Below are 24,059 nucleotides of genomic sequence, written 5' to 3'. Positions count from 1 at the left end.
CCCGAGTTGCTGGCATTATAGGCATGCACGACCAAGCCTGACTTAATAAATTTTTTGAGACAGGGTCTTACTGAGTTTCCCAGGCTGGTCTCAAACTTTTAATTCTTCTACGTAAGCCTCCTGAGTAGCTGGAATTACAGGTGTGGGCCACTTCATCTGGCTTATTAGTCCTTTTATTTCTTTTTCTCACACTAGACAATCTCAATTTAACTAACTTCAATTTACCTTTATTCCACCTGCTTAAATCTGCTGTCAAGACCCTGAAATAAAATTTTAATTTCCATATTGTACTTTTCAACTCCAGTTTCTGACTCCCTTAGGTAATTCTGCCTCTTTATTTGACACTCACTCTTTAAAAAAAAATTTTTTTTGTTGTTGTTTTAGTTGTAGTTGGACACAATACCTTTATTTTACTTTTATATGGTGCTGAGGATTGAACCCAGGGCCTTGCCTGTGTCGGGCGAATGCTCTACTGCTAAGCCACAACTCCAGCCCCAACACTCCCTCTTATTTTTTTTTAATATTTTTTAGTTGTCAATGTACCTTTATTTATTTATATGCGGTGCTGAGAATTGAGCACAGTGCCTCACGCATGCTAGGCAAGCGCTCTACCACTAAGCCACAACCCAGCCCAAACACTGAATATTTTAAATAACATTGTTTTGTCTGACCAAATCCATCACTGGAATAATTTTAAAAGAGGCAACAGGGAACCACGTTTGGTGGCCCACTCCTATAATCCCAATTTGTGAGGCTGAGACAGGAGGATCTCAAGTTTGAGGCCTTAGCAACTTAGTGAAGCCCTTAATAACTTAGACTCTGTTTCAAAATAAAAAATAAACATGTAACTCAGTGGTAAAGGGCCCCTGGTTTCAATCCCCAGTACAAAAAAAGGGCAGTAGGGGAGTTCCTGCAACACAGTGCAAAAACACTTTCATAGTTTTCCAAAGAAAAAACCCAAATGTCAGCAGTTCACAGCATTTATTAGGGGAACTTATGCACAGAAGGGGCTTGTGATAGATAGCAAGATGAAGGGTGTTCTACCCATGTGTATTCTCAATGAGGGAGTCTAACAGGGGGTTTTTTTTTGGTACCAGGGATTGAACTCAGGGACACTCCACCCCTGAGCCACATCCGCAGCCCTCTCATATTTTATTTAGAGACAGCGTCTCACTGAGTTGCTTAGCACCTGGCTTTTGCTGAGGCTGGTTTGAACTCATGATCCTTCTGCCTTAGCCTCCTGAGCCACTGGGATTACAGGCATGTGCCACCGTGCCCAGCCTAACAGCGTTTTATATGAGAGCTGAATGGATTTTGCTCAGGATTTCAGCTAATTTTTGTGAGTTTAGCAACAGCATCAATCTCCCAGTGTTTTGGAGCAACAATTTAAACACCTTTACCATCACCTGGGAATACTCAAGGCCCTGACTTGGGTTCAGGCCTGCAGGGAAAATATGATGTCAGAGCATCAAGGTGCTCTGTATTTCTCAGCTAGGACCCAGAAAGCCAGGTGGAAGGAGGACTGTGTAAACATAATATGGGGATTCTAGAGATCAGATTTCATTCCTCTCTCTAGGTTTTGTTACTGCTGCTGTGGTAGCTGTGTTTATTTTTTTAATAATATTTTTTTAGTTATATATGGACACAATATCTTTATTTTGTTTATTTATTTTTATGTGATGCTGAGGATAGAACCCAGAGCCTCACATGTGCAAGGCAAGCGCTCTACTACTGAACCACAACCCCAGCCTAGTAGCTGTGTTTATTTAGTGATCTTTCTGAACTAATTCTCTCAAGCCTGAGTTGTCATGTGTGACTACTAAAGTCTCTCCTTAGTGTTCATCTAATCATTGGACAGAGAGTTCCTTAAACACCTGGAAACAATGAATTTCCCTTTCCTTCCTAAGTGGCTTTGTGATATAGCATGACTCCAGCACTCAGCAGACAGCATGCTACTCTGCCTGAGCATTTACTTTCCTCTACAAGGAGCCCCAATGTCAGCCACATGTGAGATCTCAAGGCTTTTCAGGTTTTTCCTCAGACCCCAGTCCTATTTATGTGACCTATATTCCTGGAAGTATGTTGGATTTTCTAAGCCCCTGTGAACATATCTGTACCCTTGCTTTTTCCTGTTAAGTTTTTTGTTTAATCTATAATCTATTGTGAACTCCAGCTGTTATCCATCACCTTGGGTAATTGCAAAGTTACATTTGTCCACTAACAACCCCAGGAAGCTGTTTGTGCTGGGTTGGTGCTCAGTCAGCCTTGTAAGTGGGGCCTTCCAGAAATCCATCAGACAAGTAAAATAATGACAGTTGTCTGAGAATGGGGCATTCTGTTCCCTCCAGTAACAGGGATGTGAGGTCTTAGTTCCAACGTTGCCACTGTGAGCACAGCTGGACCAGGAAAACTACCAAGGTAACTTTTTGCTGCTGGTCACCTATTTTCTTGAATACACACTCTCTGGGATGCTGGGGGTAGGGGAGCCTTTGGTTAATTTCTAGAATTCTGAAAAAGCTGATTCAGACAGCTTATGCTAGTTTTTTGCCTTGCTTTTATACGGGGAGAAGGACAACTTCAGTTGACGATTGTTTCCCGAGGGACCCTTGGTTGTTCTGCTGGTAACTCCTGCACTTGTTCGGCCACAGTAGCAGAACAAGTACAGGAGCAGCCAAGTGCGCGCGCGTGGGCGTTGACCCCAGGCCTCTGCCTCGCGCTGCGCCCGCCGCTTCCAGGCGGGGGCCAGCCTGAGGCCCGCGCTGAGCTGCCTTGGCAAGCTCGGTCCTGTCTCCGTAGGTTTGTCCAGCACAGCGGGAAAGGCAGGGTCCCCACCGCCGTCGTGCGCGACGGGAGTACTCTTAAGCCCGCCGGCGTCTCCTGGTCCACAAGCTATGGCCGCGGAAGGGGGCGGGGTCCCAGTGGAAATCCGGCGTGGTGTTGACAACGGGAGACCCCGGGGTCCGCCCAACCCCCGGTTTCCACGGCAACCAGAGGACCGCCAGGAGGTGGAGCCCAGCCCCTGACGGACAGCTCTTGGCCCCGCCCCGGCCTCGCTCTCGCGCGGTTTGAGCTCGCGTGGCGCCGCAGGGGCCGACGGGAGCGTCAGCCGCGCTGAAGGGGGCCGACATGGCGGCGGCGGCGGCGGCTTCGCTTCGCGGGGCGGTGATGGGCCCTCGGGGCGCGGGCCTCCCGGGCGCACCTGCCCGGAGGCTGCTGGGCGGCGCACGGCCTGGGCAGCTCCCCCTGCGGACGCCTCAGGTGAGCGCTGGCCCGGGTCCTGGCCCTCGCGCGCCCCGCAGCCGGTGAAGGTCACGGCGGGGAGGCTTCGGGCGCGCGCGGCCAGCAGGGCGAGATGGGCCCGCACGCAACGTCCCCCTGGGGCCAGGTCCTTGCTGCCGGTCGGCACAGCCCGGGAGCTTTGCGCACGCTTCGGAGCGGCAGGGCGCCTCGGACCTGGCACGGGGGTGGCGGGCGGGCTCGCGAGGGTCGGGGCAGGGGTCTTCGTGCTCAGGGCGTACCTGGAACGGCTCCCGCCGCACGCTGTCCAGACTGGGCCCGCGTCCTGAAGTAACCTCTAGCCTGACCTCGGCAGCTGCCGGTGACCTTGGTCACTACGGCCTGACCCCCGGCTCAGGATCCAAGAGCACTCCTCACCACCTCCTCAGAGTCAAATCCCGGCCCAGGGGTCGGCAGCGGAGAGGGATGCGGTGGGCAGCGCGCAGGCCATGATGCTGGTGCGCCAGTACTGGGTGGATGAGTGGGAGAGGTGGGCGCCTAGTCAGATCCCCAGCCCGGCGGGTGGTGTCCTGGCAGGCGCTGAGCGGGGCTCTTGCAGGCAGTATCCTTGTCCTCGAAGTCTGGCCTTTCCCGCGGGCGGAAGGTGATGCTGTCAGCGCTGGGCATGCTGGCGGCGGGTAGTGCAGGGCTGGCAGTGGCTCTGCATTCTGCTGTGAATGCCAGTGACCTGGAGCTGCACCCCCCCAGCTATCCGTGGTCTCACCGTGGCCTCCTCTCTTCCTTGGACCACACCAGGTGCGCAGCTGGCCGGCTTGCTGGCCTGGGGTTTCTGGGTGGAGTGGAATCTTCAGTTCCCTTAAAACTTTCTCTCTTTTTAGCATCCGGAGGGGTTTCCAGGTATATAAGCAGGTGTGCTCTTCCTGCCACAGCATGGACTACGTGGCTTACCGCCACCTGGTGGGCGTGTGCTACACTGAGGATGAAGCTAAGGCCCTAGCTGAAGAGGTGTGGAACCCTGGAGACAGAGTGTTCGGGGTTGGGGCTCCCACTGTGATGTGATGGCAGGATTGTAATGAGGCTCTTGGTGGCAGGTGGAGGTCCAGGATGGCCCCAATGAGGATGGAGAGATGTTCATGCGGCCAGGGAAGCTGTCTGACTACTTCCCCAAACCGTACTCCAACCCTGAGGCTGCCAGGGCTGCCAATAATGGAGCCTTGCCCCCTGACCTCAGTTATATAGTTCGAGCTAGGTAAAGGGGCTGCCCACAGGGTGGAACTGGAGAGGGGAACTGACTTCTGTCAGGGACTAAGAAGCCGTGAATCTGGTTCCAGGCATGGTGGTGAGGACTATGTCTTCTCCTTGCTCACGGGGTACTGTGAGCCACCCACTGGCGTGTCTCTACGAGAAGGCCTCTATTTCAACCCCTACTTCCCTGGCCAGGCCATCGGCATGGCCCCTCCCATCTACACCGATGTCTTGGAGTTTGATGATGGTGAGAGTCCTTCACCATGAATCCTTTCCCATCCCCCAGGGATGCTTGCCTTATATTTCTGGGCCTGAGAGATCCTGCCCCTTTCTTGGCTGGGGTGTTTTGTGCATGCATGAGGAGATTTTCACAGTCTTGTGGGGTCCTGTCCCTTTGAAACCTTGGGTAGAGGTCAGTCTCTACCTCCATGGAACAGAGTGCACTGAGGGTTACCCCAGGTTGGTCATGAGCCCCAAAAGGTAATTTTCATTATGTGTCCTTGGCCCAGGTACTCCAGCTACCATGTCCCAGGTAGCTAAGGATGTGTGTACTTTCCTGCGCTGGGCGTCTGAGCCAGAACATGACCATCGCAAACGCATGGGACTCAAGGTGAAGGATTGGGCAAGGGAGCTACAGTGAGTATGGGAGAACAGTTGGGAAGGATCCTTCCTAGCCCCCTTTTCTGAGCCTGTTTTGTCCCCAGATGTTGATGATGATGGGCTTGCTGCTGCCTTTGATCTACGCCATGAAGCGGCATAAGTGGTCAGTCCTGAAGAGTCGAAAGCTGGCATATAGGCCACCCAAGTGACCCTTTCCAGCATCTACTTGCCATCTTGCCTGAACAGACCCTCAAGCCCAGGAGCCATCCTAGGCCTGTTCAGGCCTTACCTGGCCCACTCGGCCCGGCCCCTCTTCGTCTGGGATGAGGGAGGGGGCAGGAGACTGGGCCTTGGCTCCAGATTTCATTTAGCCTCATCATGGGAATAAATTAAGTTTCTCAACATACACATTTGAACTTTTATCTGACAAGAGTGTAGTCTTGCAAAGGACTCTGGGACTAAGACTCATACCCTCAGCGCTCCCAGGAAGTCCCAGTCCTGTCCTCATCTGGGACAGAAAGGGTACTGGCTGTGAGAGGAAGTAGTGGCACTTAGTAGGTTGTCTCCTGAACAGGGATGAAAAAGATTTGGCCAGGTTGGCTATGGCCCAGAATCTCACAGACCTGCTGGGAGGAACTACTGAGTGTCAGGTTGTTGGTTACTTCAAGAGGGTCAGGGAGCCTTTGGCAAGGCCTGGAGTGGCTAGGCCAAGAAGAGGGGGATGACTGCCAGCCATATTGGTAAATCAGTAGACAGGCAGAAGAGGGTACCTGGGACATCCCCTTGCTCTCAGCTGGAACGCTGAGTGTAGCACCCAGGATTTATGTGGAGGTATGAAGGTATTCATCATGGAATGGCACCTGGCAGCCCACAGGAGAGCCGAGTGGGCTCATGTAGTCCTGTACCTGTACCTGTGGCAGGAAGGTCAAGGCATTATGAACCAGCAGTAGCACAATACCCTGACTTGGGACTCCCAGTGCTTGAGCTTCCCTGTCCCTAAGTGGGGAGGGAAAACACCCATGTTGGTGTTATCTTGGCTGGAGGGAGTGGTGTCCAGAGTCTGGGGAGCCAGGATAAACAGCAGAAGGCAAGACCAGCAGTAGGGGTAGAGCTTATAGGATTCGCCTTAGTGCACGGAGCCCCCAGCGACCCTATCCCAGTGATCAGCAGCTAGGAGAACCCCTGAAGGTCTGGGGGGCTTGGGAAGAGGTCTGAGTGCCAAGATCCTGTGATCAGCAGATACCTGGACTGACGAATGAGGGCCAGGTTCTGTCTTGTCTTCTCCCAGCAGCCTTGGATAGGCTGGGGCAGCTCTGCACCACGACACAGTAAAGGGACACTGGGACTTTGATTTTTTTAGTTGTAGTTGGACACAATACCTTTATTTTATTTATTTATTTATTTTTATGTTGTGCTGAGGATCAAACCCAGGGCCTCCATGCTAGGTAAGCGTTCTACTGCTGAGCCACAACCCCAGCCCCTTTTGTGTCTAACTTATAGCTCTTCCCTGCAACCCTCTTGTCTGTCCCCAATGAGCAGCCAGCAGAGGTCTCCTGAGATCAGGTGATAGTCCAGGCATTTAGGCCTTCCAGGGAAGGGCCATGTTCTGTAACCAGGGGGGAAGAGACAGATCATTCCTGCTTGTTCTATACTGTGTGCACCCCCCTCCTCCAGCCACCCCACCACCTGTACCTTTGGTGGCTACTGGGTAGACGATGTAGGAAGGGGGTCCCAGGTGCAGGGCCTCTGGGTGCTACACATCTCACAGCCAGGGCGATTTGGGGCATTGATGAAGGTACAGGAAGGACAGGACCAGCCAGGCTAGAGAGGTGGAAGACCGTTGCTGTTTCTTCACTTCTAGTGTGCCTAGCCAACCCCTGCCCACTGCCCACTCATGCCCATTGCCCACCTGAAGGGGGCCGGGGAGGCTGGAACTGGCTGGCTGCAGGGCACGGGACAGCCCCAATGACTGAGGAAAGAACCGTCCTAGTTCCCCTTCCATCTTCTGCAAGCGTTGAGGGCTGCATCCTGTGGCAGAGGACAGGGGCTTAGGACTATCTTGGGCTGCACCCCACCTCCCTCACCTACCCCCATCAAGGACCAACCTGGGGCTTCTTGGGGAGTGGAGAGCAGATAGAGGAAAGCAGGGTCCCCATCTTGCTGGACCCCATAGGAAGCAAGGCTGCGCTCAGGGGCACACAGCCACCTCCCAATGACCCAGCGTTGCACAGCAGGTGGGAAACCGAACTCTGAGAACACCTAGGGTCAGAGCATCAGGGCTGGGGAGTGTCACCCGGGATTACCCACCACCACTACAGGGCTCTCTGGACCCCATGCTCACCTGTTCCTGGAGAGCTGAGATGGTACAGTGAGCGTGGACCTGCAGTGAGATGTGGGCAGAGGATGCCGAGGATGCAGCGGATGTGGCATCTTCAACTGTGACCTGCAGCCTGGGTCAGAATGTGGGTCAGAGGTTGTTTGGGGAACCTGAGAAGATCAGCAGGGCAAGATGAGGATCAGGCCTCACCTGATGGGACCAGGCGGGAAGCAGGCCTCCTGAAGCTGGACACTGAGGGCCACGTGACGCTGGGCCAGGATTGCTGCTATTTGGGCTGCTCCCTTCTCGTCCCCACCTGCAATGGCCTGGGCCAGGAGCCCAGTCAGCTCTTCTAAAGGGAGGACAGCTGTCAAAATCACACCAGCCACTTCCTTCAGACCCCTCTGGCTATCTGTCCTTACCTTTCTCCATCAAGTCTCCAGGGCTCTGAAGATCCACCTCAGGTTGGGGCACTTTGAGTGTTGGGACCACAGGGGGACTGGGTGAGGAAACAGGACATGTTTCTGGGCCCAGGGCTAGGAGTGGGCTGCCACTGCCTAGGAGGGAAAATGTGGAGTGGTTGTTGGCCCCTGCCCAAGCCTCTCTGCCCTGGGGTTTCCAGGACCTTTGTCTTTTTCCTCATCACAGCCCATGTCAGGCCCTACCTCAGCTTACACTTCAAAATAACCCTCCCCCTCCTAGCTTGCCCTTAAAAACCCCTGAGAGGTCCCTGCACTCCCCCCCCCCCCCACACCACCTGACTTGTTGGAACTGCCCTGGATTCCTGTTGGGGACCTGGAGTCTTTCTGAACTCTTCTGTTGCCTGTCCTGCTGGTGCCCTTCCTCCACACAGCAGAACCACAGCAGGTCCTCAGACAGAGGGGCCTTCCCCCTCCTGCCCAACAGTAGCCTTGTAGTCTACTACAAGGTGATTGCCCTCACTGATCTCCCTTCTCCTGGCTAGCCCTTATGCACAGAACACACTGTCCTTTCAAGGATGACGGTAAAGATACACAGTTGGACATAACTGCTCTCTCCCTTCTTACCTCCCACTTGAGGATAGCTCCCTGCAATGAGTGGGGGGGGGGGGGTTCTCAGCCAGTGCTGACACAGCTTCTTTGATGGCCTCAGGCCCTTGACTTCTTGAACTGTTTATCCCACTAAAATAAGTAGAGTCCTCCAAGCACCCAGCCCTGTGCCTGTGTCTTGAGGGTTGCTTGCATATGTTCCCCTCAGGGCTTTTGTATTTGCTGCTCCTAAGACCACAAGGCTCATGCTAGGACCTTCAAATACTTTTTTTTTTTTTTCCATTCAAAAAATGTTTATTGTGCATCTAATAATATATATGAGGTACTGGGAATTCAGAGGTGGACAAGATATTCTCAGGCATTTCTGTATAGAACATATATTGTAAAGAAAGAGATAGTATTAAATAGATGATCATACAAATAACTACAATCTCTAGAGCTGGGTATATAGTAACTGTATAAATTAATGTTGATTAATTAATTAATGAACACAGTCCAACCCACTTCTTAGATACTGACTGATCTTCAAATTCTACTCAAGTGTCACCCTTTCAAGGGGCCTTCCTTGCCACCTCTATTTACTCCAGTCCTTTCATTTATTTTGAAATAGGGTCCCACTATTTCAAAATAAATGAAATACTGCTTAGGCTGGCCTTGAACTTGTCATCCTCCTTTATCAGCCTCCCACATCACTGGGATTATTCTGCACCTGGTCCTGTCACCCTACTTTAAATAATGTTCCCTCCCTCCTAGCTCCAGCACCGACTCTCTCCATGTCTAATAAGAATTTTCTTACTTCACATGTCTCCCATGTAGAAATGCAGCCTCCAAGAGGGTGGAGGTTTATTCATGTTAAATAAGTGCCCAGTACAGAGCAGGCACTGGGTACACATACTAATGAATGAAAAGTGCTGTCTCCCTTTTCCAAAGCTGACTTGCCAGGGCCTCTTATGAATAACACTGTCTGGTTGTCTTCCTCTATACTATTTGTGGCTTCTCTTTTCTTTCCCTAAGGCAATCTCTGCATGCCAGCCCTCTTCTCTTTAAGGTTCTTTATTAGTGACTTGGTTGACCTATCTAGAGCCCCAGCTTCAGCCAAGATGTTTTAAGAACCCAGAACATCCGGGCTGGGGCTGTAGCTAAGTGGTAGAACACTTGCCCTGCAAGTGTGAGATCCTGGGTTTTATCCTCAGCAACGCATAAAAATAAATAAATAAATATATTGTGTCCATCTACAACTAAAAAATAATAATAAGAAAGAACCCAGAACATCCATGCCCTCTTAAACAGGCCCTGTCTAGGAGCCCTGCACTACCTGGCCCCTGGTTTCAGCTTTTTTTTTTTTTTTTTTTCTTTTAGTTGTACATGGACAGCATGCCTTTGTTTCTTTATTTTTTAACTTAATCTTTACATGTAGGTGGACACAATGTCTTTATTTTACTTTATGTGGTGCTGAGGATGGAATCCAGTGCCTCACGCATGCCAGACAAGTGTCTACCTCTGAGCCACAACCCCAGACCCTATTTGTTTCATTTTTATGTGGTGCTAAGGACCCAACCCAGTGTCTCACACACGCTAGGCAAGCACTCTGCCTCTGAGCTATAGCCCCAGCCCCCAGGTTTCAGTCTTGAACTGTTTTATTTAAATGACCATGAAACTTAGCTAATTCCATCTCCTAAAACTCTCTGGAATCATCCTCTCCTGCCCTTTGCACAAACCCGTCCTACTGCAGAAGTCTCAATCTGAGCCTGTCACTCTGCTAAGTACCACTATTGCTCTTGAACTCACTAGGGTCCTGCAGTCCTACTTGCTCTTCTTTCCACCCTAGTCTATCCAGGCTCCAGCTCTTCAGCCTTTTCTTTCTTTCACTTTCTTCCTCCTGAGCGCCTTTCGAGGCCCCTAGCTTTTCCCATCACTGTCCCCACCCAGTCCTGGGGGGACAGAGCTACTCCATACTTAATTCCAGGGCACTGACCATTCTGTCCCTCTGCGGTGGCACCTCGCAGCAAGGCTGCCCACTGCTGAGCTTCCTGAGTGTTGAGGAAGCGCAGACTGAGAGTTCCGGGCCCTCCTGGTGGAGGCTGCAACTCATGTTGACTGGGGCCGCGGATGGTATAGGAGATTGACTCCAAGGGCCACTCCAGACTGACCTGTGGAGTAGGAGAGTCCAGGATCAGTGGTTTCCCACTTTGAACCACATGCTAATCAAAGAAAGACAAGAAAACATTTGTAGATCACTAGATCACTTACGCGGTCCTAAACCCTTTCCACCTATTATCTTACCAAATCTTCACAACAGTTTGTAAGGTAGGAACCAGCACCATCCCCATTTTACAGACCAGAAGGCAACCAAAGAAAAGTAACGGCTTAAGGGCACGCTGTGGGCTAGCGGAGGCGCCCGGTCTTGGGCTCCAGCCCCGGTCCGCACTCACCGCTCCGGGCCCCGCGCCTCGCAGCTCCAGTCGGAAACGCCCGGGTCTTTCGGGATCCGCGCTCAGCTGCAGCCTCCGCAGCTGCGCCTCTGCGTTGGGCCCGGCGCCCAGCGGTCTCACCGCGGCGTGCACAGCCAGGAGCACTGCGGCTGAGCCCGGGTCTGCGGCCGCCGCCCCGCCCGCCGGCGGCGCCATCTCCGGTCCCGGCGGGTCAAGGTCTTCCGAGCCGACTTCCGTGAGATCGCGCTGCGGAGCGCCTCCGCCGGCCAGAAACTCAAATCGTGAGCCTGGGTTCCGGGGGCGGCAGATCGTCAGGGCCCAGGAGGGATGCAGGGCAGCGCTGCTGCGGAGCCTGATCGGCCTGCCGTGCCGAGGGATGGACACGGCCCGAGGGCCTCCGGACACCTCCGGCCGCGGGCGTCACGTTTGAGCCGGGTCTCGGGGCCAAAGTGTCAGGCTTTTGAAGCGCGGCCTGGGGCGGGCTTTTGGCCTCAAAAGCTCGGGTGAGGGTAGGCTACAGCCTGGCCCGAAACGTTCTTCAGAGACAGGATGGAGAAGGGAGGCAAGTCCGCGGCACTTCCCAGTAGCCCGGGTCAGCGGACCACCGCCCAGAGTAACCTCAGCCCCGCCACGCCCACACTGCGCGCTCCGCGGGCCCGCGCCGCTCAAGGAACCAGGGCGGACCCCTGGGGCGGGGCAGGCGGGCTCCTGACCAATGAGCGCCGGGGAGGAGGTGGGTTAGTACGAGGGACGGTGACAGACAGGCCCCACGGCCAGCAGGAGTGGAAATCAGGACTGAGCGGCAGGGACCGCCCCCAATGGCTAGTTGCGCTCCCGATCTCCGAAGCTGGAGCGGGCCACTCAGAGGCGTGGGGCCGGGCCTGGCGGACGCTTGTTGTTGTCCGGAGGCGGAGGTCGCAGGTTCTCTCGCTCGCTGGGTCGATCTGTGGCGGTCGACAGCAGGTCGGTCGCGAGAGCGGGCGCTGTGCAGGGGGGCGAGGCTATGTCGCGGTGGCAACCCGGATGGGCCGGCAGGGCCGGGAGTAACGGGACGTCGCCGCGGAGCTTCTCCCAGATACAGTGCGACCCGAGTGGAGGCCGCGGCGCCGCTTTCCGCCCCTGAGGAGGCCGCACCGCGCGGAGTCCGCCTTGCTTTCGCCCCGGTACCGACGCAAAGCGACCAGACCGGTCCGGCCCGATCTGCCAGGCCCATACAGGTGGGTGTCTGTCCTGTGCCCCGTGCCGTCCGGGGCCGCCGGAACCACAGCTCCCGGCGGGCCTGGCGCGGGCGCGCTGCCTCCTGGGACTTGTAGTTCCGCCACGGCTTGGCAGATGCCCCGCACCCGACGCGCTGCCTCCTGGGACTTGTAGTTCTGCCGCGGCCTGGCAGGTTCCCCCTCGCGCGACCAGGCGAACGATGCAGCTTGCTGGTTAGGCAGTAGCAACTCGCTCCGCTCCTTGTTACCGGAAGAGATCAGGCGTACTTGCAGAGCATAACGGTGGAGCCTATAGGTTTCCTCTCCTTGCCAAAAAGCAGACCCTAGAATAGGGGCAGAGCCCCAGGATGGAGGGGAGCCCAGCCCAGCCTGAAGACTACTACAGGAGTCATACCCCTTCGCAGGCTAAAGTGATCCTCGTATTCGTTGGGCACTCTTCCTCTGGATGGGAAAGGGAAGCCTTGAATACCGTATTCGTTTAGCCCCAGGGTGAGCAGGATGGGGTAGGTCCCCCAGCCTGGCCCTAGAAGCCTGTGTTATACAGGGGGGTGTGGCTGAGCTGGATCTTGGACTTGCTGCTTTGGTATGACAGGATCTCATCTCTCAGCCCGTCCTTAGTGTTTGGGAGCAGGTCAGAGGAGAGAGAAGGCCTGTGCAAACCCTGGGCAAAGGCTAGACCCAGTTGTGTACAGAGCTCTGGAGTAGGGGGACTGAAGGTAGAGCCCCATATGAGCAGATACCCATGACCTGGCTTCCCATATCCTTAGGCAGCACTAGCCCTTCTGGAGCAAGGAGTCTTTTCCCCAAGGACATGAAGCTGTTGGAGAACTCGAGCTTTGAGGCCATCAACTCACAACTGACAGTAGAGACTGGAGATGCCCACATCATTGGCAGGTGAGGCTGGAAGCTCTGGGGGCCAGCATCTCAGAGGTCACTGCCCTGGCCCCTGAGTTGAAACTTGAAGCGACAGAATGCTCCATGTTCCTGCCTGCATCCCATAGGATTGAGAGCTACTCGTGTAAGATGGCAGGAGATGACAAACACATGTTCAAGCAGTTTTGCCAGGAGGGTCAGCCCCATGTGCTGGAGGCACTATCCCCACCCCAGACTTCGGGCCTCAGCCCCAGCAGGTGAGCTGAGATAGGACCTGCCTCTTTGGGTCTGTGGGATGGCAGTCTAGGCTGATGTTTGTCTCTGTGCAGACTGAGCAAAAGCCAGGGTGGTGAAGATGAGGGTCCTCTCAGTGACAAGTGCAGTCGCAAGACCCTCTTCTATCTGATTGCCACACTCAATGAGTCCTTCAGGCCAGACTATGACTTCAGCACAGCCCGAAGCCACGAATTCAGCCGGGAGCCCAGCCTGAGCTGGGTGAGGACTGGGAGGGAGCCCCACCCACAGCCATTCCCACTGCCTTCCCACTGCCTTCCCCACATCAGCCTGGGCTCTGCCTTGTTTGGTCCTGGACCCTGCCCTGGACCCCTATCAGCCCCAGTGTGTCCTGCCCTAGGTGGTGAATGCAGTCAACTGCAGCCTGTTCTCAGCTGTGCGGGAAGACTTCAAGGCCCTCAAGCCGCAGCTGTGGGACGCAGTGGATGAGGAGATCTGTCTAGCTGAATGTGACATCTACAGGTGGGCCTGTATCTTCACAGGTAGACCCCTAGGTATATGTGACACGGAGAGTCTCATACTATGTCTTGGCCTACTCTGCAGCTATAACCCAGACCTAGACTCGGACCCCTTTGGGGAGGATGGCAGCCTCTGGTCTTTCAATTATTTCTTCTACAACAAGCGGCTCAAGCGAATTGTCTTCTTCAGCTGCCGCTCCATCAGGTTGGTGCTGCCAGTCTCCCTTCCTCCAGTTCCTATTGGGCCTCACCATCTCCTCAGGTTGCCCATCTGTTCTCAACTTTGTGCTGCCTGGACATCCTCCCTGGGCCATCAGCAGGCCTGGGGCAGATGGTCCTAAGATTGTTTCCCCACTTCCCACCCAGTGGTTCCACTTACACACCCTCAGAAGCAGGCAATGAGCTGGACATGGAACTGGGGGAGGAAGAAGTGGAGGAAGAGAGTGGAGGCGGAGGCAGTGAGGGCAGGGCTGAAGAGACCAGCACCATGGAGGAGGACAGGTATGTGATGGTGGTGGTGGTCCCAGTCCTTGGAGCCTCTAGTGCCTGGGCCAGGTCAGGGTCTCTTCTGCCTTGTCTCCTGAGTGGTGGCTCCTCAAACTCATTGTATGTCAACCTTTGCCCAGGGTCCCTGTGATCTGTATGTGATGAGGAGAAGCAGAGGCCCCAGCTTCATCCAGCTTCAACCAGTGCCTGGACCTACCCACCTGAGGGGCCCAGGGCCTCCCCAGCTGCTGGCCATACCCTGGCACTATCACTGTCCTGGCGCTGCCCAAGGCCAAATCTGCCTAGCCCTTTGGCTCCAGCCTGTGGATGTGCACTCATCCTCGAAGGCTCCTACTGCCCATGCTGTGACTGGACTAGACAGCACGGGGCCTGCTGGAAAGAGTGACTGCCCTGCCCAAGCAGACTGCCACAGCAGGGACAGCTGGACCACAGAGTTTATTTTTGTATTTCATACTGGGTCTGTACACTCCTGGCCTGAGACCCAGCAAGCAGGCTCCTGTCTTGAGCCAGTGGCCCCTGGTGCCTACCTGTTCCCCCCACCTCTCCAGGTGGGCTGTGTGCACTGAGTGTCACCTTGCTGCAGCTCATTTGTTTCCAATAAAAGTTTCTGTGACTCTGGACCTCAGTGCGTCGTGTGGGCGGGGCCTGCATTGTGGGCGGGGCCTGCCATTCATATCCTAGCAACCGATGCTGCCCGACCCGCCAGGAAAACGGTTAGTTTCCCAGAGCTGTTGGTCATCTGGACACACAGCTGTGAAAATGGAGGCTAACATGTTGGACACAAGCAAGCCCTTATCATCAGAAGGCGATAACTTGCTTCTGGACTCAGACCTGTATGATGCAGACGGCTTTGACAACCCAGACCCTGGGCTGCTGTCAGAAAAGAATGGTGAGGGGGATTGGCCTTACCCCCTAGGCACCCGGCCAGAAACAGAACTCATTTGGACTAGGTTCTGGGAACACAACTCCTCTGGGCAGTAACTGATTCAACCGGGCACTTGGAGAAGGGCACTCCAGGGTGGGGCCCAAGGCCACAGGTAACAGCACTCCCTCCATTGGCCCGCAGAGCTGTGTTCCCTGGAGCAGTCGCAGGGCCTGCAGCTTTTCACCAGCACCCAGCAGTGGCAAAACGTGCCCCTGTGTACCCGCGCCCACCAGCTGTGGCTGCTCATTCGTACTGGCCTCCATAATGTTGTGGAAAAGGTGTGATTTGGCCCAGCATCTGCCACTGGTCTCTTCCCAGTCCAGCCCTTCCCCTGGGGGTCCTCTGCACCAGCTCCATTGGATCCCTCGAGTTTCCCTCTGCAGAAGAGCCCAGCCCCCACCCCTAACTGCAGATCCTGCCCACCCTGGCCCGCAGGAAAAGAGAGCTGAGCTGCGCGTTGCTCGCTTGACACATGGGCTGGAGCCACTGCGCCGCCTGGAGGTGCCAGCTGGGCTGCGATCCGTGGCACAAGACCCAGTGGGAGGACATTTCGTGGTGCTGGATGGGGCAGGTTGCCTGCACCTGCATAAAAAGGATGGCTGGGCTCAGGAGACGCTGCTGGCCCCTGTGGCACTTACTGGTCTGGTAGCTGTGCTGGGCCCTCTGGGAGCGGTGGGTCGCTTTGTAGGCTGGGGCCCCACAGGGCTGGCCATACTAAGGCCAGACCTCAGCCTGCTGTGGTTGAGCCCGCCAGAGGTGGGTAGGGTGCTAGGCCGTGAGCCCACTTGCTGCCTGCCGGTGCCCAACCTGGGGCTGCTGCTTGTGGCTGAGGTGGGCGGCAGCCTGGCTCTCTTCAAGTTCCGCTCAGGTGGTCGCCGCCTGGTGCTGCGTGGCTTACCCCTGCAGCCACCACCAGGCCTGGCCGGCACACTCAAGCGTCTGGCTCTGGGGCCAGGGTCTACCCACCAAGACACACACTGCTTCGCAGCCTACGGCTCAGCTGTGCTCACCTTCGATCTACAAGCCTGGAATCTCACAGATGTGCGCCAAAATCTGCACAAAACGTGAGGCGGGGCTGGGGACTGGAAGACAAGGTGGTCCCCTAGAGAGAGCTGGTCATGGCAGGGGTGCAGACTGCAACACACTAGGCAGTGCTGAGTCCACGGGGCCTCCCCATTCTCTCTAATCCCCAGCATCATCTCTGACCTGGCCTACTTCGAGGAGGCAAAGGCCATGGTGACGTCTTCCCAAGACAGTACGGTGAAGGTGTGGGAGGTTAACTGGCAGATCCGCATGGTGTTCGTGGGTCACACAGGTGCGCTGCTCCCAAGATGCTCTTGTAGTGTATTCTCTCTGCACCCGGAGCTCGGCCCTCTGCCTTTGAGCTCTGAGCTGTTGGAGATTTCTGCTGGGTCTGACCAAGATTCTCTGCGTTGGCTGCATCCCGGGCCAACAGCTCCCTTCCCTCATTCCCTGGTGTGCCTGAGATGTGCGCTCCCGCAGGCCCGGTGACAGCAATGGTCATTCTCCCGAACACCACCCGAGTGTCTTCCGCCTCTCAGGATGGAACGTTGCGCACGTGGGACCTGCAGGCGGCGGCGCAGGTGGGAGAGGTGGCGCTGTGCTCCTGGGGCCAGGACGTGCTGTCCGCGCGCGTGAGCCGTTTGCTGGCACCTGCGGCCCGGGGCTGGCCGGTGCTCTCTCTGTGCGCGAGCAGCGTGGAGCTTTGGCGCCTGAGCGAGCTCTACTCGCCGTTGGCGCAGCTGCCCGCGCCCGTGCTCTACCTCCAGGTGGCGCCTGCGCTACCAGCGCCCGTGAACCCATCTCTGCCCGCGCGCCTCGTATGCGCTTGTGTGGATGGCTCCGTCTACCTGGTGTCAGCTGCAACAGGGAGAACAGTGAGCGCACTGCTGCTCGAGGCCGAGGACTGCGCGGTTGCGGTGGCCTACTGCCTTCCGCGCGAGGCCCTGTGGCTGCTGACGCGCACAGGACACCTGGTGCGCGCCAACGCAGCATGCTGCCCCATGAGCGTGCTGCATCGTGTGTGCCCGCCACCGCCCCCGGCGCCACAGCCCTGTTGCTTGCACTTGTACAGCCACCTCACAGACCCCGGTAGCGCGTTAGTCTGCTGGGAGATCGTGCGCCAGAACAAGGGCGATCTGCGCCGCAGCGCCATGGCCTGGGCTTGGAAGAACAAGAACCGGTGGGCGCCGGAGCCAGCGAGATCCAGACGGGAGGGGAGCGGTGACTGAGCTCATACCAACAGGCTCCGTCACCACCCGCAGGTACCTGCCAGTGATAGGGCATACAGACGGCGCACTCTCGGTGCTTGATTGGCTCTCCTCGAAAACTGTGTTCCATACAGAGGCGCACAGCCCAGGCCCTGTTACCGCCATTGCGTCCACCTGGAACAGCATCGTTTCTTCGGGTTAGTACCTCCACTTCCTGAAGCCGGCTCGGGAGCCCCTGCCTTTCCGGGCAGCTCAGCCTTGCTCCCGCTGTCCCACAGGTGGAGATCTGACCGTGAAGATGTGGCGTGTCTTCCCCTATGCAGAGGAGAGCCTGAGCCTGCTGCGCACCTTCTCCTGCTGCCACCCAGTTGTGGTGCTTTGTGCTCTGGGTAAACGCATCACTGTAGGCTTTGAGGACCCAAATAGTGCCACCTATGGCCTGGTGCAGTTTGGCTTGGGTGAGGGCCGGCGCTGTGACCACCGGCCCCAGGATGATCCCATGGACCACATCACTGGTGAGGGGACAGAACAAAAAGGCAAAGCCTGGGCCTCCATGTTAGTCTGGTCCTGACCTAACCTTGTCTCCAGGCTTGTGCTGCTGCCCCACACTCAAGCTGTATGCCTGCTCCAGCCTGGACTGCACCATCCGCATCTGGACCTCTGAGAACCGCCTTCTGCGGTGGGCTGGGGCCCTGGGGAGGGGATTGGGGCCTGGGGTATAGCCACTGGGCTCTCCAAACCTCTGCCTCCCACCACAGCCCAATGGCTAGGGAGTGGAATGACACAGGGCCTTGCCCCTGATACTGCCTCAGTTTCCCTCTCTGAAGCAGGAGTGGTCCTCTGGGTACCCCTGCAGGCTCCTGCAGCTGGACGGTTCCCCTCAGGCCCTGGCCTTCTCCAGCAACAGTGGAGACCTGGTGCTGGCACTGGGTTCCCGTCTCTGCCTAGTCTCCCACAGGCTCTATCTGCCCACAGCCTACCTAGTTAAGGTATGCAGTGAGGTCAGGATGGGCAAAGTGGGGCTGCTGCGTGAGGACAGGCCCTGAGGATCAGGGATCCAAGCTTCTCTTGCTTGCCCAGAACCTGTGCCAGAAGGCTCCTGACGTGGTGGATGACCCTCCATTGCCACTGACCAGCCACGAGTCACTGACCTGCATCCAGATGCAAAGGCTCACCAACCTGCATGGGGCATTCAGTCTCAAGTCTTCTGGCAGGTCTCAGCTGTCCTTGAGACTCCCATTTAGCCCCTGGGGTCAGGGCCTGACTGTGTGCCCCCTGCATGAGGACTCAGGACTCCTGGACTGCTCAGAGGCTGCCACATCCGTCCCAGCCCTGCCATTCCCTCTCCTGGCTGGTCCTTGTCCTGCTTTCTGCCCTGTCCTCCTGGACTGTATCGCACCTGTGCTTTTCCCTTTCTGCAGCCCAGCCCTGCTCTCCACCCGTCGCCAGACAGCAACACCCCAGCAGCTAGTGATGAAGGAGGTGGGGTGGATACTGACCTTCTTGCCACCCCACTGCCTAGCCCTGTCCCTGCTCAGGCTCAGGCCATTGCCCCTTGGTCCCTACGGCTGGCTTGGACACCTGTGGTTATGTGGGCAGCACATGGCTTCCAAGGAAGCAAACCTGACCTCTGACCCCCACCTCTCAGGACTTGGAGGCCATAATGGCCCGTGACCAAGACCTTCAGGAGTTGAGGCTGGGACAGGTCATCCCAGCAGCCCGGCCCCCACCCTCCTGGAAGCAGCGCCAGGAAGCCTTTGACAATTACCTACGTTTGATCTATGGCCCTGGACTATTGGTGGGTGTGAGGCCATCCTCCAGCCTCTGCCCTGACCCTGGCAAATCCTCTCACCCCAGACCTGACACTGCCACTGTTCCCACCTGTCTCAGGACATGCAGTTCAAAAGGGAGCCCCAGCAGGGGAGCATCATGACCCTCACCACAGAAAGAGAGCTCCAAGACAAGACGTGTGTACCCTGTCCAGAACTGCCTCCTGCTTTGGGCAGGCTACCATCAGCAGTGAGGCCCAGACAGTACCCAAAGCCCTTCTCCACCCCCAGACCCCAGGGGCCCCAGGCCAGCGTTTTGCCCCCCCCCCCCAAGTGATCTTGCCCATTCCACCCACCACCAGAAGGTCCACAGCAAAGTGTCCAAGGTGGAGCCTGCCTCCCCTCCCACCCCCTTCCTGACATCATGGCTGAATCCCCCTGACTCCTTGGCTGCCTCAGCTTCTTGCCTGCTCTTCCCTGAGCTGTGACTTGGGCCTCAGTCTGGATCTGCAGATGCAGTTGGAGCAGCTCAGAGAGGAGATGACCATGGCCTTGGACCCACCGTCCTCCCTCCCACAGCACAGGTGAGGTAAACTTAGCAGCTGGGATGCCACCTACTCAAGAGCAGTACTTGAGCGACTCTAGGGGCTGTGCTCAACTCTTGAGTCTCTGTCCCATCTCCAGGTCCCACTTTGGCTGCAGAAACAGCCCAAGGATCCTCTCTCAAATCTCAAGGGCTTCTTTCCTGCCACTGTGCAGTCCCACAAGGTGAGGCTTTCTGGGTTTCCAGAGAGGCACCCCCCCTAGGGTTACTCTTCTTGTGTACCCTATCTCCCCTTTGCTGCCAACCTCTTGTGTCCAAATTGGATCTAAGGGCCATGGCTGCCTGTAGCTCAGAGGCCAGCTCCAGAGTCCCCCGCCCTGCCCGCCCCCGCCTCCTTTCCTGGAGTTATGGTGTGGTGGTGTCTGTGGGCAGGAGCACCTTGTTGCCTACGAGGCCTGAGTCTGAGCCAGAGATCCCCTGCCATTGAATCTCCTGCACACCCCTCTCCTCAGTGGGAACACTCTGTAGGTGGGTCACCAGTGGGCTTATCCTGCAAGACCAGAGTCCCCACCTTTCAGGGAAGCAAAGTCAAGGGGAGCTAGCCCTTCAAGATCCCATACTTGGGCTGGGGTTGTGGCTCAGTGGCAGAGTGCTTGCCTAGCATGGGTGAGGCACTGGGTTCGATCCTCAGCACCACATAAAAAACAAAATGAAAAATAAAGGTTAAATTCTTTTTTTTTTCTCAAAAATTTGTTTTGTATTTTTGTCAATGGGCCTTAATTCTATTTATTTATATGCAATGCTGAGATTTGAACCCAGGGCCTCACACATGCCAGGCAAATGCTCTACTACCGAGCCACAACTCCAACCCCAAAGTTAAATTATTTTTTTTTCTTTTTTTCTTGTATGTGGTGCTGAGGATCGAACTCAGTACCTCACATGTGCAAGGCAAGTGCTCTGCCACTGAGCCACAGCCCCAGCTCTCAAGGTTAAATTCTTAAAAAAATAAAATAAAATCCCACCCTTGCTCCCAGTGGGTGCCCAGGCAGGCCCAGCCCCTTGCTTAGCACATGCTGGCTCCCATCTAGGCATGCCATTTTGTCCTTCCAGCTTTGTAGCATATTGACTCAAGTTCTCCACTGAACTCTCTCTAGTTACTTCCTTTCTGTCCTGCCCCCTACCCCCAGGCTTCCCTGTTTCAGGGTTTGAGACCAAGTGCCAAGAAGAACGTGTGGGGGTTGGGGCTTTCCAAAGGCCTTCTGTCCCCCAGATTTCCCTCATCTTCCAGTTAATGTCCATGGACCACTCCTCCTTCGGCACCCCAGACTTTCCCCTCACCTGTATGTTAAGAGCATGGGCTGCCTGTCCAGTCTGATGGAGGCCTGGCAGGCAGAACTGGGCCCATGTCTTGGGACTCTACATGATCATGGGTGTGACCCAGGGTGGTATCCCAGTTGGGGTGGCTTCAAGTTCTCAGCCACCCTGCTGTGCTCTGCCTCCAGTACTGCCCACGACCCATTAGTTTCCCTGGCTGTGTGCCCAACTCCGTGGTGCTTCAGCAGATGTGGCCGTCCACAGAGATCAGCTATCTTAGACCTCTGACCACGCTCACCTCCTATACTGAGAACAGACTCAAGGCAAGAGGCAGAGCTGGGGGGCTCAGGGAGGGCTCCACTGTCCCCACCGTCTGCCAGATGCCCCCTCTTGTGCCCTCTCCTCTATAGCCAGATGCAAGCCTGGATGACCTATGGCTACAGCGCCACAGGTGGTCCAAGTGGCACAGTAGGCTGATGCAGTGGCTTCATGGGAAGTCTGAGGAGGAAGAGGAAGAAGAGGAGGAGGAGGAGAAGGAACTGAAAATAGACTGGATCTCAGCTTCTCTGAGTTCACCCAGGATGTATTCTGACCAACAGTTAGATTACTGGGAGGCAGAGGCTGGGGTATGCATCCCAGGCTGCCACAGGCAGGGTGGGCTCAGTGCCCAAAACCCAGAGAAGTGGGACTGAAGTTGCTGTCACTTCCCCTAGAGCGCCATGGACTTGATTGGCGAGTCCCAGAGCTTCCATGAGGCCCCCAGGACCAAAATCTACTTTGGCTCCCAGTACCACCAGGGGCATTCACTCTGGGAAGAGCGCTATGGGCATCTGCCCAGGTTCCTGCACTCTTTCGTCATCCAGAACTGGTTCAAAAAGCTGTTCCCCATCTTCACCCTGGAGGTGTGGGGGGGCCTGGGAAGCTGGGAAACGTGGCCTGGGATGGGGTGTGGGGAGAAAGCAGGAGCCTGCCTGAATGTGAAACAGGGAGCAGGGTCTCAGCCTACCGTTCTGTAGGCCTACCCTGAGATGGGCACAGTGGAGGGCCTGGCCTCCATGTTGGTGGACCTGCTGGCAGAGGCCATCTGGGAAGACCGTGTGCATATCCTAAATGCACTGCTGAGACTGCTGCCTGATGTGAGCAGTGACCTCCACAGTCGGCTGCAGAGCAACCTCTTGCACTTGCTCAACTTGGACAACCCCCCCAGCCTCCAGGTGGGTTCCTTGACACCCTCCACCCCCACCGTGTTTCTCCCACCAACCATTGTCCCCACCTGTGCACAGGACCACATTCAGAAGCAGTTTGTGATGCTGGCACTGCAGCTGCTGCTGGCCTGCTCCCTGGATTCCCGTGATGTGGTGCTAGAGCTCATGTCCTACTTCCTCTACTCTCCAGCTTCCGACCGGTAAGTGACACTCCTGACCCATCCTCCCTACCAGCTGGGGAGGCTGGAATAAGCCACATGCATTTGTCCTAGGCCAGAGCTCAAGAAGCTGCTGAATGGTCTGGGCCTTCGGGACCCAGAGGGCTTCCTGTTCAAGGAGATGATGACCTGGGTCCAGGGCTCCAAACTTAATTCCAAGGCCAAGCTGCGCTTATACTGCTGCCAGAAGCTGGAGGGCATGATCCAGCAGCTGAAGGTCTGGTGCACATGGCCTAGCTGGGCTTCTCCAGAGGCAGCCCTGGGGTCCCCTGGGCTACAGGGATGCCTGCTTTGGCTTCCTGCTCAGGGGTGGGGCACCCGGTCCCTGGGGCTGGGAATTAGGCAAAAGGGAATTTCAGTAGCCAAGGAGCAAGGATGCTTCTTAGACTGGCCACTTCCTCTACAGATGGAAACTTTACAGCCATCTACAGCTCAGTTGTCAATGGTGCTGCCCAAAGGCTCTGATACCTGGCCGCCTTCCTTTCCTCCCAGGGAGGACCAGTCACAGGCTTCAGCAGTCTCAGGGGCTCCTTCGAGCATCTTCTGGCCGCAAGCCTCTCAGGCGCTCCTCCATGTCCTGGAGCCTCCCTTGCTTGTGGTGTCCCCCACAGAATCTAAAGCTGGATCCCCAGAGCCCCAGGCTCACTTTTACACTGGGCAGACCAGGCGGTCGCTCTCAGAGACGCTGAAGAGCTTCTGCTCGGTGCCTGAGCCCTCCATGCCCACTGCACCACATGGCCTGCCACAGCCGCTGGAAAAGACCGACTGGTCGAAATGGCAGATGCTGGACCTGGGCTACGTCGATGCACTCAACCACTTCTGCGAGCAGCATCAAGTACAGCAGCAGAGTTTGATCCAGAAGGAAACCGAACAGCCACCCCGCTCTGCATCCCCGCGCCCTCCTGTGCCTAACACTGTGGTGGCGCCACCCAGGGATCAAGGGTGAGTGCAGCGAGGGGGCCCCCTGGCCGGCATGGGCAGCTGAGCATTGTCTGTCTGACCTGACTCCTTCTCCCAGGCACTACCCCATACTTAGACTGCAGGAAGCCAAGGCTCGGAGCTCTGGGATGAGAATGAAGGGTGAGTGGGCTCAAGGGTGGAGACTGGTCCCTGGTCCCACACCCTTTCCTCATCCCAGCCTTGGCTGGTGGTCTCATTGGCCTGCCTGCCTGCTCCCAGGCCGTGTGATGTCACATCTCAGCACCCACTGTGCCCGTTCACTGGACCGTTCCATCCGGGTGCTAAAGCTGCCCCTGCCGAGAGTGGAGCTGCAGCCCTTCCCCCCAGGCTGGCCCGCACCCCCTCGTGCCCTGCCCCCGTTGCTCCTGCAGCCCACCCTGCAGCGCTACTTTCTGCCCGAAGATGCGGATCCTGACAGCTACAGCTGACCTGGCAGGCACGGTGGGTCCTGCGTCTCAATCCCGCCAAGTTGAATTGCAACAACACTTGTGTCTTCTATGTTCCCTGGCATAGGCCTGCATCTAGAATAAAGTCCAGAGGCTTTGGCAAGACGACAGATGCCACCTCTGTGTCTCCAGGGCTTGGGGGTGGGCAGGAAGGCATGGCAGTAGTCTGAATTCGCTGGTGATGGGTGGCATGTGACGTCAAGTATTGGGGGTCTCTGGGATGGGACAACATCTGGGGT

At 56.3% G+C, this 24,059-nt stretch overlaps 4 protein-coding genes across 5 annotated transcripts; 3 read left to right on the top strand and 1 right to left on the bottom strand.

Annotated features, from left to right (window-relative positions):
• Window positions 1-3,111: 3,111 nt before the first annotated feature.
• LOC124095775 (cytochrome c1, heme protein, mitochondrial) lies at window positions 3,112-5,488 on the top strand. The gene is made up of 7 exons (XM_046449080.2): window positions 3,112-3,258; window positions 3,836-4,032; window positions 4,116-4,242; window positions 4,329-4,486; window positions 4,569-4,729; window positions 4,992-5,092; window positions 5,187-5,488. Exons 1-7 carry the CDS (start codon window positions 3,127-3,129, stop codon window positions 5,289-5,291), a joined length of 981 nt encoding a protein of 326 aa, XP_046305036.1. The 5' UTR covers window positions 3,112-3,126; the 3' UTR covers window positions 5,292-5,488.
• Window positions 5,489-6,462: 974 nt separating this feature from the next.
• Sharpin (SHANK associated RH domain interactor) lies at window positions 6,463-11,087 on the bottom strand. 2 transcript variants are annotated; one of them, XM_046449081.2, is made up of 9 exons: window positions 10,860-11,087; window positions 10,403-10,577; window positions 7,822-7,956; window positions 7,610-7,751; window positions 7,424-7,532; window positions 7,188-7,341; window positions 6,992-7,110; window positions 6,775-6,903; window positions 6,463-6,688 (listed from the first exon to the last, which is right to left on the bottom strand). In XM_046449081.2, exons 1-8 carry the CDS (start codon window positions 11,052-11,054, stop codon window positions 6,784-6,786), a joined length of 1,149 nt encoding a protein of 382 aa, XP_046305037.1. In that variant the 5' UTR covers window positions 11,055-11,087; the 3' UTR covers window positions 6,463-6,688; window positions 6,775-6,783. The 2 variants fall into 2 exon arrangements, with proteins under 2 accessions (XP_046305037.1, XP_046305038.1); XM_046449082.2 differs by having other exon boundaries at window positions 7,610-7,748.
• Window positions 11,088-11,786: 699 nt separating this feature from the next.
• Window positions 11,787-14,828, top strand: Maf1 (MAF1 homolog, negative regulator of RNA polymerase III). The gene is made up of 8 exons (XM_046449083.2): window positions 11,787-12,076; window positions 12,844-12,970; window positions 13,078-13,206; window positions 13,279-13,444; window positions 13,584-13,705; window positions 13,787-13,906; window positions 14,068-14,202; window positions 14,328-14,828. Exons 2-8 carry the CDS (start codon window positions 12,888-12,890, stop codon window positions 14,347-14,349), a joined length of 777 nt encoding a protein of 258 aa, XP_046305039.1. The 5' UTR covers window positions 11,787-12,076; window positions 12,844-12,887; the 3' UTR covers window positions 14,350-14,828.
• Window positions 14,829-14,895: 67 nt separating this feature from the next.
• On the top strand, window positions 14,896-23,928 carry Wdr97 (WD repeat domain 97). The gene is given in 25 exon segments (XM_046449084.2): window positions 14,896-15,097; window positions 15,275-15,411; window positions 15,569-16,197; window positions 16,327-16,448; window positions 16,637-17,336; window positions 17,419-17,561; window positions 17,643-17,879; window positions 17,953-18,043; window positions 18,221-18,353; window positions 18,445-18,846; window positions 19,013-19,162; window positions 19,255-19,320; window positions 19,323-19,485; window positions 19,488-19,519; window positions 19,593-19,699; window positions 19,805-19,901; window positions 21,180-21,314; window positions 21,402-21,617; window positions 21,705-21,893; window positions 22,008-22,205; window positions 22,275-22,396; window positions 22,469-22,631; window positions 22,821-23,356; window positions 23,433-23,494; window positions 23,594-23,928. Coding segments are annotated over 25 exon segments (5,241 nt in total). The 3' UTR covers window positions 23,803-23,928.
• Window positions 23,929-24,059: the final 131 nt, after the last annotated feature.

Source organism: Marmota monax, unplaced genomic scaffold (assembly GCF_021218885.2).
Source record: "Marmota monax isolate L192 unplaced genomic scaffold, Marmota_monax_Labrador192_F-V1.1 WCK01_AAM20220418_F8-fsc00073, whole genome shotgun sequence".
Classification (NCBI taxonomy): Eukaryota; Metazoa; Chordata; class Mammalia; order Rodentia; family Sciuridae; genus Marmota; species Marmota monax.
The sequence above is the reverse complement of the archived record's forward strand: the minus strand, read 5'-3'. Positions and strand labels throughout refer to the sequence as shown.

Bases quoted from the DNA above. Each gene is read 5' to 3' on its own strand.
- LOC124095775 (XM_046449080.2), top strand. From the start codon at position 3,127: ATGGCGGCGGCGGCGGCGGCTTCGCTTCGCGGGGCGGTGATGGGCCCT. The intron at 4,033-4,115 runs GTGCGCAGCTGG...CTCTCTTTTTAG, and splicing joins TCTTCCTTGGACCACACCAG to CATCCGGAGGGGTTTCCAGG. The intron at 4,243-4,328 runs GTGTGGAACCCT...TCTTGGTGGCAG, and splicing joins CTAAGGCCCTAGCTGAAGAG to GTGGAGGTCCAGGATGGCCC.
- Sharpin (XM_046449081.2), bottom strand. From the start codon at position 11,054: ATGGCGCCGCCGGCGGGCGGGGCGGCGGCCGCAGACCCGGGCTCAGCC. The intron at 10,578-10,859 runs GTGAGTGCGGAC...CCTACTCCACAG, and splicing joins GAGGCGCGGGGCCCGGAGCG to GTCAGTCTGGAGTGGCCCTT. The intron at 6,904-6,991 runs GTGGGCAATGGG...CCACCTCTCTAG, and splicing joins GCCTCCCCGGCCCCCTTCAG to CCTGGCTGGTCCTGTCCTTC.
- Maf1 (XM_046449083.2), top strand. From the start codon at position 12,888: ATGAAGCTGTTGGAGAACTCGAGCTTTGAGGCCATCAACTCACAACTG. The intron at 12,971-13,077 runs GTGAGGCTGGAA...TGCATCCCATAG, and splicing joins GATGCCCACATCATTGGCAG to GATTGAGAGCTACTCGTGTA. The intron at 13,706-13,786 runs GTGGGCCTGTAT...CCTACTCTGCAG, and splicing joins GCTGAATGTGACATCTACAG to CTATAACCCAGACCTAGACT.